Genomic DNA, 15,275 nt, shown 5'->3' on the forward strand with positions numbered 1-15,275 from the left:
GCTAATTGTTAACATAGACCAGGTGTGCTAATTGTTAACATAGACCAACTGTGCTAATTGCTAACATGGACCAGGTCTGTTGATAGTTAGCATAGACAAGGTGTGCTAATTGCTAACATGGACCATCTGTGCTAATTGCTAACAGACCAGGTGTGCTGATTACTAATGTAGATCAGGTGTACTTATTGTTAAAATAGACCAGGTGCGCTAATTTCTAATAGGGACCACGTAAACAGTAGTTTTGATTGTTGAGAAAAACAGTGTTTTTATGCTGCAAAAAAAAAAGAAAAAAGAAAAATCATTGTAATGTCACTTTAATTGATGATATGTGACTTATCTGTGCTGCTGATTATCCATGCTGCTGATCTCATGCTGCCGTATTATTCATACTCTGCTCACCACAGACTCATGTTTAGGCTGCTGTTGTTGCACCGTATTGTTTTACATTATTAGTGTTTAGCGTTTATCTTATCTTTTAGCGTACTATTTGGCGTTTGATTAGCGAATATCTTAAATCCTTACTTAGTGTTTCTTGTTATACTTTATATTTTGCTACTGTTGGGTGTATCTGGGACCCTGTACACAATTTCGTTCCACCTTATGTACCACATGTGGTAGAAATGACAATAAAGATACTTGAACTAAAGTATTTGTGCTAAAATGATGGATCCACGTGCATCTGTCGTGCGAAAGGATAAAAGACCTCTCCAAAGCAAGCACCCGGGCTGACTATCAATCCCAGCCTGCCCCTGGTCATCAGCATCGTCACCCCTCAGTGACTTATCTCTGTTGAGCATCCTCATGGGGGCTGCGGTTTATCCTAATGTCCTTTGGGCCCATGTGGTCAGTGACATTTAACTCCTTAACCAGTGAACTCTTATAATTGACATGATCTGTTCTGTGGTTGCGCAGCCACATATGACAAGCACGATTACAAATATGATCGAAATAGATGTTCTGAGTCCACTGACCACCTCAGCCCTTTCAGACACACCCTGGGATTGGTTCTGACGTAACTCTAGTTAGAAGAGAATGATTTGTAGCTGCACCTTTACTTTTCTACTTGATAACTGACTCAGAATCCACAGGTATGGCCAATTGCTATTTAAAAAAAAAAGTGATCCATTAAAATTGATCAACCGATTAAATGGTCTTTCCCTCCCTAATCAAAATTTATATTTGGCTCATTAAACAAACTGCCTCAAAGTCTATAAACTCAGTGAGTCATAGCATCATATTCACTGAGCAAACATACAGATCAAACTGTGGGGTTTTATGGCTAATGGCCAATAAAAACAGGACACATACACAACTTTATTTGGTTTTAAGAAGATTATTTATTTGTTGCACTCAAATAAATCATCATCACGATGCTGATCTTGTCTGTGTGAGGCATGCGATGAATCGCAATTCAGCAAAGATTCCTGTGATATGTTTTTTTCCCTAAAGTGATTTTTTAAAAATCTAATACAGCTGTAACAAAAACAAATGTGAGAAGTCATTTATTTTAAATATTAATAAAAGACAATGTAATGCATTAAACAGGGACAGGGTGAATTTATAAACTGGATACTGAGTAGGTTTGAAGTATTCAAAGGCAGCAAGTACTTTTTATTGTACAGTTCACATTATACAAGGTACACAAAGGTTTATTATATATTTATCTGAAGAAACAAGGAGGAACAGGACAAAAAAGCTCTAAAACATTGAAAACATTAAAAAAGGTTCACAGATCCTTACAGCAACGTGGGACTGGATCATAGTCACAAAGATATCAAGTGTAGCTCACAAGCTTATATGCTGCTTTTACTTACAAAATGTGATTATCTTCATTAAACTAAATACATCTAATCAATGTTTCTAGTCAAGATTATTGTTTAAAACTGAATAAACATCCAGGAAAGTTTCAGACTGCTGAGTGAATACTGCTGCCACCTGCAGTCAACATCACATCAGCGGTCCTGCTGTGAATTTGGTCACGAGTCGCCCTGTACATGCACTTTAGACTGAGTGAAAGCGCGATGCACGTCGTCTCACGCACATACGGTTAAACGTCGATGCTGAAAGCCTGACGCAGGCAGAGGGCTGATTCTGAAGGGATGTCCTCCCGACTGATCTCGTTTCCTTCCAGTCGCAGCGTTTGCAGCTTGGAGAAGTTTGTTACGTCCACAACGGTGCAGAAACTCCCCACGGTGAACTCTACAACCAGAAAACACAATTACCGTATTTTTTGTACTATAAGACCTTTAATTTTCTCCAAAATCGACAGTGAGCCTTATAGTCAGGTGCGCCTCATGTATTAATTCTGGTTGTGCTTACTGACCTAGAACATATTTTACGTGGTTATTGTGAATGAGTTGAATAAAGTTTGACTCATCTGACTGTTTTGTTTCGCTTAATGCGTATGAAGTATGAAAACAGACCCATTCATTGATATTGCACCTTATAATCCGGTGTACCTTATAATCCGAAAAATATGGTAAAGTTCATTAATGTATTTCACTATGTATACACTGAAATCACAATAAGTCTTCTTGGATGACCCCAGTCCAACTAATTCAAATGTCTAACAACTTCTTTATTGTTCTAATTTTGACAGGAAACACACTAAGAGGATGACCTAGACAATTCTGAAGTGATGTTCTGTGAAATACTCATCAGGGGTTAGTTCTTCATCTGCCAGGAAAATATGGAACAACCACTCCTGGAGGATGTTCTTTCAATGATTTAATTTTGTAGAAATAAATCATTGACAGGTCACAAAGCTATCATTGCTTTTTGTTTTATTTCAACCTTTTTGCATTTAGAAACAATAAAAAATACATAATGGTTGTAGTCAGTCACAATTACATTTTTAGACTGAGTCGATGAAAATAATATTATACTATAGGAATCATTTAAAAAACAAGGCACCATTAGTACTCTGTTTCTCCTCTGCTTTTAGAACAACTTGACTTCTCTGAGGCATGGACCTAACGAACGACAAACTGCTCCTCATCAATCTGACACTTCCCAGATCAGTTTTGCAGGTTGGAGCCTCATCATTGACCATTTGCTTCAATTTCCACCAGAGATTTTCGACGTGATTGAGATAATGCAACTGAAGTTATATGTTTTTCTTAAAGGAAACCTTTCGCGTCCTTTGCCCAATTGTAAAATGTGTTATTATACTGAAAATGAAGCCATCACCAAACATCCTTTCCACTAAAGAAATAAGAAATGTGCCTAAAATAGCAGTTAACTTTGGTATTTATTGACGATTGCCATCTCCGCCGTGCTTTTACCTGACATAATTAATTAATAACTGAGGAAATTTACAAGTTTTCTTTTTTTTTACCCCAGAAGTCGATCTTCATGAATTTCTCTCTGGATGGTAATGATGGTTTAGTTTGACTTTTCTGTACTAGAATCTTGTAGGTGATTTCTTTCAGTTCAGTCACAGACACTGCGTCCAGTTTCTGGCCACTTGTTTTTCAAGACATTTTGTTTTTTGATTTCTATTTCCACGTTTTGAGGCCTTCCTTGGTTTATCAGCATGCTTCCTTTTTTACAAACTTCCTGTTTTGTTTGCATTTGGTTCAGATTTTAGAGTCACTTAACAGAAAAAAAACACATATTTTGCAACGTTTTTAATGATTTTTCTTATGAAGAAATTTCATAATCTTGTTCTTTCTTTCAATTAACATCTCCTGTGTTGGAGCCATGATTCATGTCAGCAGCTCTCCAAGAAGAGCACACTTATTTTAAATGAAGACTAATTAACATATTTAATCCAATGCAGGCTTTGTTTTTAGAACTGCAAACTAAACGATTCCATAACTTTTTCACTATTTGACAAAAACACCACTTGGACTGAATGTTTCTTTCTCTTTTGTTGTTTCTTGATGACTGAGGTTGTGGTTTTGAAAAATGATAGTTTAGTGGCATGTCAGATTTTTTTGGGAATCACCACTCCTCCAGGATTTGCGATTCCATATGTTTTCCACAGGTTATATTACACAAATGTGTGTGTGTGTGTGTGTGTGTGTGTGTGCTGGGCGTAGACCTTGTTGGTGCTGAGGCTGCTGATTGAATCAGTCCTACTGGTCTAGGGCCCTGTTTACACGACTGCGATCAGTGAAAACTGATCCCCCCCCCATTTCTATTAACACATTTACATGAAAACATTATAACTACCATCTTTGTTTACACACCAACAGTAGCATGGAAAAGATGTAATTCCCTCGCCACACCACTAGTTGGTGTTATGTTGTTTGACACTTGAAACTTTAAGTGCGAATGCATAATGCATTGGGGGCCGAGATGGTGTAGAGGCAGGGCAGCCGGCTTGGGACACGAAAGTCCCAGGTTCGATCCCCAGTCACTGCACATCACGTGGTGTCTCTGGGCAGCACACCTCATCCCCAAAATGCCCCCCGGGCGCCCCCAATAGCCGCCCACTGCACCACCTGGTGGTGGATGTGTTAAATGCAGAGACTAATTTTGCCATTGTATGGAAACATACAGTGCTGACATTGTGATGACATTATTATTATTATTATAAAAATGTTCTGCCTGAAAGCCGCTACAACGGTCGAGATGGCAGCGAATAAAGTATTTCTATGGACAGACGACGAGGTTCAGCTGTTGCTTAGGGTGAGCGGAGCTGTATGAGATCCGTCTTCGATGATTTAAGAGGTAGAAAATGAGCACTGTGTTGGAGAGCCATAGTTAGATTTATAAGAGTCAATACTCTAGTATACGCCATTGTTGATAGTTTCTTCTTCTGTGGATTGTAGGAAGCCGTTATGTTTTGTGTCATACTACCCATGAGCCAGGGATTCCACGACAGAAAAGATCTATTTTTGTTTGTTTACACGACAACAGACACAGGGAAACTTTTTGAACAATTGCACTCTGGATCCCGTTCTCAAATTGTGCCGCTGTCAGAGAAAACGTTTGCTGTTTTCGTGTAAATGAACAGTACAAACGCAACGAAACTCTTCCATTTTCACCGGAAATGGTTTTCGTGTAAACAGGGCCTAGGTCTATTCTTTCATAATAACTTTATGCGCCCATCCTACCTTTAATCTGATTGGCTTGCAAGTAAAGGTGCTTCAGCGTGGTGCTGACAGGCGGGATTCTCTCCAGTTTGTTGTAGCTCAGGTCCAGCTCCACCAGTCCTGTCACATTGAAAGTGTTGGGGGGGATTCCCTTGTCTGTCAGCTGATTGTGGGCCATCCTGACATACTGCAGCTGAGCTAACCCGCTCAGGAAACCTTCAGGCAGAGAGTTGATGGAGTTCGACTCCAGGTAGAACTGGTGCAGATGTTCAGGCAGATCATCTGGAATCTGATCAAGTCATAAAAGATATATTTTGCCAAATGATAATGAGTGCTTCCGAATTTGACATTAGCAAGCACACACAATAAATACGGCTTATGCACCTTTGTCAGCTTGTTGCCACTGATGTCAAGCAGAGTGAGGGACCTGAGACCTTTAAGTGATGTTCCCATTTCTGTGATGGCGTTGTCATGAAGATGGAGGAGAGTGAGGTTATCCATTCCCTGTAGATCTGCAGGTGTTACCTAGACAACAGTAGTTTTGATTTACAAGTGTAATAACTTTCTTGGTGTAAAGCAAAAGCAGAAGAGCGAAAAATAACACTGAATAGCTGTGCATGAAACTGAAGCAGCTCGAAACTCTTTTACCTTTTCAATCTTGTTGTTGTTGATTCTCAGGTCTCGCAGGGAGCGAGGAAGGCTTGGAGGAATGCTGCTCAAGTTGTTGTGTTGTAGATATAAGCGTTCCAGTCCCTCCAACTTCAAAAATATCTATTAAGAAAAGAAAAAAAAAAAGCTTTAAAAAAAATTGCATTCAAGCTTAAAATACAACTTTTGCTTTCTTGCTTTTCCACGTTTCTTTTGGGATTCACATGAAGAAGAACAACATTAGAAACATTTCTCTAGAATATGTCGGTTTGCACCAGGGCTTAATTTGTAAACTGATTGATGCCGGAACGCATCTGGAGTTCTCTGGAGTATTCTTCCAGAAAATTTTGAATATAGTAGATGTGATTTCTTGCATTTTGGTGTATTTTAACAGGTTATTAAACATCTACGTGTACCTACATCTACATTTGTAAACATTCCTTTTCTGTTGTCAATAACCCCCCCCCCCCCATCACTTGACGGTTCCGAACTAGACTCTTTTCCGCTGAATTCACTGTCCTGTTTGTTGTTATCCGACACCACATGTGAAACCTCCAGGGGCCCCCATCCGTCTGTTCATGGCGGCCTCATGTGAGCTCCTGCCTGCGTACGACTGCCTGGTTAGCCTTCAAGAGGCTCGTATGTGACATTAAGAAGCTCGCAAGTGGCTGTTGTGTTTAAAATTAGTGTTTTTGTAATTATTTTCAGTTTACACATCCACTATAAGTTTTATTCATTCAAGGTAGTCATATTTGTTCATAACTTTATTATTAGTAAGCCTGAGAGTTACCGCATCCAAGCAAATAGTTACCGGAACGCACCCTGTCAAAATAAGAGAGTTCCCGGCACCTCAAACTAAGCACTGGTTTGTACTGTGAGGGAACTCTGAACATAGCTGTGGTCATGCAATAAATTGTGTGCAGAGACATTTAAAAAGTAAAACAAAAAATGTTCTTGTTTATAACAGGCCAAACATCTTGCAGCAGCATTTTGCAAGCTAACTGATGGATGGAGAGCAGCTTTTAAATGGGTCAGAGTGTTTTTGATGTGATTAGATTGTTCACTAAGGTGCTAGAAAAGTTTTTGGCCCAACATATATAACAGACTTCCTGGATTTTTTAAAAAGGTTTTGCTGCTTTAGATTCACTACAGTCTATTTCAAGAAGTATTATCTTTTCCTTCTGTCAGGCAACAATGATTCTGCACATATGGGCATGTGTGTGTGAGTTGGGTGGAGGCGGGGTGGGTATTTGTTTGTTTGTTTGTCTGCAGCATTAGCAAAATATTTCATGAACCAGTTGATGGATTTTAATAAAATTCTCTTAAAATAATAACAGGATGTACATCCAAAGCTGATAACTTTTGAACTCAATCCAATTCAAAATGGCCACCGCATCTAAGTAACCTTAGCAAACACATCAATGGTTGTGACTCAGTCAGCTAACATTGGATGTGCTAGCGGCTGAGAGTCATCCACAACGTGTTTTGAGCACTGACTTATCCTAAGGGATCTATTCTGAGCCTGGCCACCCTCTGAAAGACGCTCATTTCATCAATTTATTACCAAGATCTCATTCTTTTCACTCATGATCAGTGCCTCATGCCCATAGATGAGCGTTGGAATGGAAACAAACAAGTAAACTGAGAGCTTTGCTTTTCAGTTCAGCTCCTTCTTTACCACAGCAGATCGAAGCAACGCCCTCATTACAGACGAGGCCCCAGTTTCTCGTTCCATCCTAATATCACTCAAGAACAAGATTCCCAAACACTTGAACTCCTCAGCTTGTGGCGGAGACTCACTTCCAAAGCAGAGGGAGCTTGCCTCTTTTTTTTTCCGAGTTAAGAAGCGTGACCTCAGACATAGAGAAGCTGACACTCAACCCTACTGCTTCACATGCAGCTGCAAGCCACTCCAGCTGATGGTCAGGCTCTGAAGGCATCAACAGAACCACATCATCTCCAAAAAGCAGAGACAAGACTCTGAGGTTTCCAAACCAGACATCTTCTTTTCTGCAAATGCTTCTTGAGTTCCTGTCCATTCTCCTTCTTAATTTTCTTTTAGTTTTTCCCTCTTCAGGGGTCGCCACAGTGAGTCATCCTCCTCCATCTCTGTCCTCTGCATCCTCTGTCCTCACTCCAACTCCATGTCCTCTCTAACTGCATCCATAGATCTCCTCTTTGTCTTTTTCCTGGCATCTGCATTTCTAACATCCTTCTACCAGTATACCCACTGTCCCTCCTCTGGACATGTCCAAACCATCTCAGTCTGGTCTCTCTAACTTTATCTCCCAGTTGTTCAACCTGTGCTGTACCTCTGATGATCTCCTTTCTAATCTTATCCATCCTTGTCACTCCTAAGGAGAACCTGAACATCTTCATTTCTGCCACTTCCAGTTTGTTCTCTTGTCTTTTTGTCAATGTCCCTGTCTCCAGACCATAAATGGTAAATGGACTGCATATAGTGCCTTTCTATCTTATCAAGATACTCAAGCGCTTTACCCTACAATCTGTGCCCTCATTTACCCGTTCATACAGACTCTATTACCGGTACATTTCTACAAAGCTAATCTGAATCTGTAGTGATTAATCAGTGCTTTTAGATCACATTCATACACCGATGGGACACACATCGGAGGCAATGAGGGGTTCAGTGTCTTACTCAGGGACACTTTGGCATGTGATTGCTGGTTCAGTCAAACCCCCAGCTCTCTCATTGGAGGACGACTGCTCTAACCATTCAGCCACAGCCACCCTACCATACAACATAGCTGGTCTCACCACTGTCTTGTACATTTTTCCTTTGACCTTTGCTGACACCCTTTTGTCACAAATCACTCTTGAAACTTTTCTCCATCCACTCCATCCTGCCTGGACTCTCTTTTTCACCTTTTTACCACACTCTCCTTGTTCCTGGACAGTTGATCTGAAGTACTTGAAGTCCTGCACCTTTGTGACCTCTGCTCCTTGTAGCCTCACTGTTCCACCGGCCTCCCTCTCATTCACACACATGTACTCTGTCTCATTCACACACATGTACTCTGTCTCATTCACACACATGCACTCTGTCTTACTACGGCTAACTTTCATTCCCCTGGAGTAAATGCATTGGTCTTAGCCAACACATAAATGGTTCTGACAATTTTACAGATATTGAGATGCTGTGATAGTAGTTGAGAGTCATCCTCATGAGATTTGACGTGAGATTGCACATAACGCCATTTACAAGGTTTTACCAAAATGACAGCATAAGAAGATCTTTGTTTAATATTATGCCATGAATGGCATCAACTGATATAGTATACATTTCCTTAAGGAATGCTATGCCTTAAAGATCCAATATTAATGTATTTGAGCATTTATACGGTTCGTATTGTCAAAAGGACCACATTTATGTTACCTTTTGGTCCACGGCATCAGATGTCAGCTGATTGTGATGCAAGAAGAGCCACACCAGGTTGGTTGCATTGCTCAGGGCTGATTCGGGCAGAGCCGTGATGGCATTGTTTTGTAGGTACAGGTACTTGATGCGGGAGGGGATGGATGGCATAGCTGTTAGGCCCCGCCCATCGCAGTACATGGCAACAGGGAAAGTGGGGGGGCAGTCGCACTCATCCGGACAGGTGTCTCCTGTGGAGTTCGCCTGCAGGGAGCCATAATATTGTTCCTGGAAGTGTCGATGAAATAACCAGCCCAAAGGGTCCTGTCCATACGAGAGAGGAAGCAGTGCACACAAAAACAGCACAACCTCCAAACGTGGCTTCATTTTAAAGCAACTCTTCAATGGTGTCTAACAAAAAAAAAAAAAGACAAAACACAAAGAAGTTTAAGGTAAAAAATAGTCTAAATGTAAAAATTTGTTTTAATTTACAGATGGAAAAGGGTTTGAAACTGTCACATATTAGATTAATTAATTAAAAAACCAGTTCCTTCAAGAATTTGAGGATTTTTTAAAAACATGAAATAAGATAAAAACATGTCCAAATATAATTGTGGAGAAGAAGTTATTGTTTGTTACAAGCTCCCCTGCTGAGGTTTAATGAACAGTCAAGGTTCGGACTTTGTTTTAGGAATGCACATTCCTGGCTTCCCAGGGAAGCTGGACAGAAACAAAAGGAAAACTTTGTCTGAAATTCCATTGTTTTCCAAACTTTGCCTAAAAATGTGTGAAAATGTGAAAAACACATTTTCTGTTTTGTGCAATTTAATCTTCAAATTCTTCTGGTTCATCCAGATCCAATCATTAATCCATTTTTTTTTTCCAGAATCCAAACAATTTTTTTTCTTAAATTATTACATATCTTCTTAAATCCTTTCTCTTAACTTATCTTGAGCATCAAACATAATTTGGTTGTGATGTGTGTCCATGTGCATGAGCATGTGTGTGCAGAAATGTGCAGAATATATTGTTTTATTTAATGTTATTTAAAAAAAAAATCTCCAAAAACTTTATTTATCTCCGTTAAAAGCCTCATAAACACACCAACACACATAAACACACTGTCTTACCTGATCAGACAGACCGGCCTTCCTTGTCTCTGCTCTTTCAGGAATGAAAGGGGACCCTGACAAACACAGTACAAATGTATCCCCCCCCCCCCACCCTCCCCATTATGCCAGCCCTCACTCCACCCCTCTGTCTGTTGTGCATCTGTTTGTACTTCCAATCTGTTTGTCCAATCGCCTGCACCCCTATTGTGTTCATGTGTCTTGCTGTGACCCCACATGTGAGACTCAGTGAGTGTGAAGGATTGTGCCCCCGCCCCAACGTGTCCCTTTTCTACCTGAACCCTGCTGCTTTCTAACCCTGGGCAGACCTTTGACTCGTCAGATGTTTTTATCGTCCTTTTCTTGGTGGAACAGGTTGTTAGAGCATCTTAGACGGTGAACGGAAACACTGAGCCTGACATTAAAGCTCCCTTTTTCCTTCATCACAATAATTAAACTGATGCTGGGGGCTCTTTTAAAAATCATGGCAACTGAAAGATTATCTTGCAAAAATAATACGACTGAAAATACAAAAGAGTTTCTTTAGAAAGACTATAATCTTCATTGTGCGCTTTAATTAAGGACAATGATTGAAGAAGAAATAATAAACAGAAAAAACTAACAAAAGAGTAATAGATATTTGAAGAAAGAAGAAACAACCTTTCTAAATCTACAGATGGACTTTTGCTGATAACAAATATCTCTTGGAATTTTTATGTAAATGCAGATAAAAACACAACCCAAATTATTTTAATTCCTCTTTAGGACGTGCTTATGGGCAAAGGCAAGAGGAAAAAATGGCTTTTTAGATGTACACATTCACTGAATAAAACAGTGGCACTACTTGAATTGTAAAAACAAATGCTTTTTTTATGTTGTTTTATCTAAATCTGATTGCATCAGAATTTTGTTTACACTATTGGAGGACATATTAAATTCCTGCATGCAGATACTAATGGTGAGCAGATTGTAATTTTGAAGCGGAAACTCAGCACATTTTACTGAAACCCAAAGATTAGAATAAACTGATTAAATGATGCTTCAGGCAAAATAAAGCCACATTCCAGGCATTTATTAGGAAAGTGACACAACAGCTTTTATTCTCCTGCAGACAGGTCGATGGCGATCATTTTCCACCTTAAGTCCACACCATCGTGTTTTATTGAGTCTATTGCTGCTGCCTCATGACCAGGCTGTTGTTGTAAATGAGTCAACCAACTTATCTAAATAAAGGTTAAATAAAGATGCTGTAGCAGATTTGTCAACATGGAACTGTAGATACAATTCAATTCAGCTTATTTTTTATATAGCACCAAGTCACAGCAGAAGTCGTCTCATGCACTGCACAAAAAAATTCACATAGAAATTAGTTAATAACATTATTTATCTAAAGAGCCAGCAGATTGCTTCGAGTTTTCAGTTCATCACAGTCTCCCATCCTAAGTGAGCACAGATGAAACAGTGGAAAGGAAAAACTCCCTCATGATGAAGAAACCTCCAGCAGAACCAGGCCCAGGACAAGCGGCCATCTGCTTCGACTGGCTGGGTTTGAGAGGAACAGGAAGGAGAAACAGATACACAATGGCAGATCCACCAGCAGAAACAGGCCCAGGACAAGCGGCCATCCACCCTGACCGGCCAGACCTGAGAGGACAGGACGGAGAAACGAACACACAATGGCAGGTCCAGGACAGAGGCCATCAGATTATTCTCTAGGAGGAGATAAAAACACAGAATCATGTTAGGAAAGAATAACTACAAACTATTAATTGATGAAATGAGGGCAGTTTGTCCTCCAGTAGGCTAAGGTAGCAGCAAAGGATAAGGAATAGGTCAGAAAACCAAGCCGACTAACTATAGGATTTATTAAAAAGGAAAGTCTTAAGCCCAGTCTTAAAGCTGGACAATGTGTCAGTCATATAAATTGGGAGTTGGTTCCACAAGAGAGGAGCCTGATAACTGAAAGATCTTCCTCCCATTCTGCTTTTGGAAACTCTAGGCACCGTGAGTAAACCTGTAGTCTGAGAGCAAAGTGCTCTGTTAGGAAAACATGGAACAATAAAATCTGTAATATAAGATGGAGCTAGGTTGTTGAGAACTTTGTAGGTTAGAAGTAAAATTTTGAATTCAATTCTGGACTTGACAGGGAGCCAATGGAGAGAAGCTAAAACTGGAGAGATACGATCTCTCCCACTAACTCCAGTTAAGATTCTGGCAGCAGCATTTTGGATCAACTGAAAACTTTTTAAAGAATTATTCGGACAGTCAAATAACAAACTATTGCAATAGTCCAGTCTAGATGTGACAAATGCATAAACCAGATTTTCTGCATCATTTTTAGATAAGATGTTTCTAATTTTAGCGATATTACCCAAGTGGAAGAAGGCAGTTCTAGTTATGTTTTTAATGTGGGGGATAAAAACATGTCCTGATCAAAATTAACACTAAGATTTTTAACATTAAAGCTGGAGGCCAGATTCCAAGGAGGGCAAAAGACTGAAAATTTTATCTTAAGATGCTCAGGTCCAAAAACCAAAACGTGTGTTCAAAAGCAGAAAATTTCGGATCATCCAGGTTTTTATGTCTTTAAGACTTGCTTGTTGTCTATGTAAGTGATTGGATTTATTGGGTTTCATGGACAAATATAACTGTGTGTCATCAGCATAACAATGAAAATTTATCCCATGTTGTTTAATAACTTTACATAATGAAAGCATATACTGCATAAGGTAAAGAGTATTGGTCCAAGCACTGAACCCTGAGGAACTCCATGACTAACTTTGGTGTAAGAAGAGGATTCATTATTAACACTATTAACAATTAATTCATTTGGTGTTTTGAACCAGTTTGGCATGACTGTCTCAGCGGAGTTGACGAGGTAGAGGGTGGGCCCCAGAGGCCTTCTTAGCACCCCCCACTGGGGAGTATGTTGATTGTGGGAATCAGTTTTGTTTAGTGGCTTCTCAGATTGAGGAAGTCCTTTGGATGAAGGATGAAACGTCTTGGCAAAAAAAAAGAAGCTGTCCAGATGACCTGACTGAACATTGTTGAATTTTATACCTGGATTATTGAGCATGAAGTTTGGAGTTTATTATTAACATTTTCAAAATGGAATCTATCAGATAAATGTGGTTTAAACCAATTTAGTAATTAATCTGAAGGGAAGAAAATACAAAATAATAGCAGATTAAATGAATGTATGAAAAGAAAACATACAAATATTTCAAATACAATTAGATATAGATTTTTTTATTTATTTTAAGACAGAGAGCACATTTGATGATATTTAGGATCGTTTTTATGAATTGAAATGAAATGTATGTGGAGCACTTCAAAGCTTTGAAGTGGGATGAATCAAACTTTCTCCGTTTTTCCTCAACAATCTTACATCTTGTTGAGTTAAATGAAAACATGTGTGGCCGTCCTCTCAAGCTGTACGTCTGCTTTGAATGTGGGCCTCTTCCTGCCTCTGAATCTGCTTTTGAACTGCACCAAGCTCCATCTGGATCAATGGTTTTATGCTCACTTTTATATTTAATTATTTGTCAAAAAGTCACAAGTTTTTATACCTGGGTTTTTTTTTTTTTTGGTTCCCTTTTTTGTTTCTGCGTGTCTATTTGTAATTTGTTCTCTTGGGATGACCTACCTATATTCTGTCACAAGGGAAATGGTGCAAATGAAAGTTTACTATAAAAACTGGGAAAAGCCTTTAACCTCTACACGAGCACACAGTTTGTCAGGATGTCTGTGCTTGAGAGTTTTATAAGACGGCTCAGTGACATCTGGAAAATCACTGACATCTTCCTTTTTCAGGGATTATGGTGAGCAAATGGCCTCAACTTGTCCTCATGCACAACTCAGCAATTTGAACGTTTGACAAAGAATCATTGATCGATTTCTTTTATGGTGCTCCTTTAATGTCAGTTTAGATTTATCCCTGGTTTGGGATTCCTTGTGTTCGGTTGTTTCTCAGTGATTCCCTCATCATCGGTCAGTTTCCCCCTCAGTCATTCTCGTCTTCAGTCGACCACTCACACGTGCTCCTCATGCCCATTAGTCCCATCTGTTTAGGAGTAATTATTCCTTCATGCCTACTTACAACACCTGGCAAAAATTATGGACCACCACTCTTGGAGGTGTTCATTCAATTGTTTTAATAAAAATATATATATATATATATTTAAATCACACACATGCACACGTCTTTGTGCAAGATAGCTCACTGAGGCAACCTCTAAAAAAGGCATCAGTCAATGGGGAAAATAAAATAACTTTTAAGCAATATAAAAACTAGAAAACAGTTTCCTCAAATGATAGTTATGATAATTTTTTTAATGATGTAAAGGTACAGATGGGGCATTCCAGACATTAAAAAAATGTTTTTTTAGAAGGTACATATTGAAATTAAAGCATATGAGATGTGTTTGCTAATGGGGGAGGGCCTCATAAGTGTCCCTATGTACCACATTTTATGTTAGAAACATTTTTACACAACGCCATTGTGATGTTTAGTTTGATGTGACTTCACTGTGATGTAAAGTATCAAGAACAAAAGGGTGCAAATTTGTGCCTAATGTCTTTTACTTTTGTTCCCAGTAAAAGCTGAATGAGATAAAGACAGGATTTTGACTCACATGAGACCAACTCTATATTGCATGTGACACCAAGGGTTAAGTCTCTTGAAAGCATTTTGAGACTTGACTCTGAATTTGCTGTGGTACCTTTTTGAAACACTTCTTATAGTGTAAAATATGTTGCCAGGTAGAGGAGAAAAAGGGCTCTTTTTGCCGTGAAAAGTTGATTTCAGTCCCTCAAGACTAAAACTGAACAGCTCTGAATGGAAATAAAGAATGTGCCATATTTCTTCAGCACCTCTTTGAATGTGGAGTTTATTTTATTAATGCAAGTAAGACACAGACGAAAATGCAGCTCATTAAAAGTCTGAATCAGTACGCTTTGAAGATGAGAATGACTTGGTCTTCTGGGTGTAGTTTTGATTTATTTCATAAACTACAATGAAATTAGTAAAAATCCACAACTCAGCTTCAAGTACTGCATGCATGGCTACACACACTTCCTAAAATGCTGACAAATCTCCAC

The 15,275-nt window shown here is 39.2% G+C and overlaps 2 protein-coding genes across 2 annotated transcripts in view; both read right to left on the reverse strand.

Moving 5' to 3' along the window:
* LOC119411943 (serine/threonine-protein phosphatase 6 regulatory ankyrin repeat subunit C-like) overlaps positions 1–15,275 on the reverse strand; it is a 1,101,338-nt gene that overhangs the window by 380,994 nt on the left and 705,069 nt on the right. The gene's annotated exons all lie outside the window — the stretch shown is intronic.
* fmoda (fibromodulin a) lies at positions 2,009–10,236 on the reverse strand. The gene is made up of 6 exons (XM_037678952.1): positions 10,197–10,236; positions 9,088–9,477; positions 5,691–5,813; positions 5,427–5,567; positions 5,064–5,331; positions 2,009–2,199 (listed from the first exon to the last, which is right to left on the reverse strand). The coding sequence occupies exons 2-6, from the start codon at positions 9,451–9,453 to the stop codon at positions 2,048–2,050; spliced, it is 1,050 nt and encodes a 349-aa protein (XP_037534880.1). The 5' UTR covers positions 9,454–9,477; positions 10,197–10,236; the 3' UTR covers positions 2,009–2,047.

Source organism: Nematolebias whitei, chromosome 7 (genome assembly GCF_014905685.2).
Source record: "Nematolebias whitei isolate Nwh7 chromosome 7, NemWhi1, whole genome shotgun sequence".
Lineage (NCBI taxonomy): Eukaryota > Metazoa > Chordata > Actinopteri > Cyprinodontiformes > Rivulidae > Nematolebias > Nematolebias whitei.

Excerpts from the sequence above, each read along its gene's own strand:
- fmoda (XM_037678952.1), bottom strand. The coding sequence starts at position 9,453 with ATGAAGCCACGTTTGGAGGTTGTGCTGTTTTTGTGTGCACTGCTTCCT. Across the intron at positions 5,814-9,087 it reads CTGATGCCGTGGACCAAAAG|ATATTTTTGAAGTTGGAGGG; the intron begins GTAACATAAATG and ends TTTTCTTAATAG. Across the intron at positions 5,568-5,690 it reads ACAACAACAAGATTGAAAAG|GTAACACCTGCAGATCTACA; the intron begins GTAAAAGAGTTT and ends ACTGTTGTCTAG.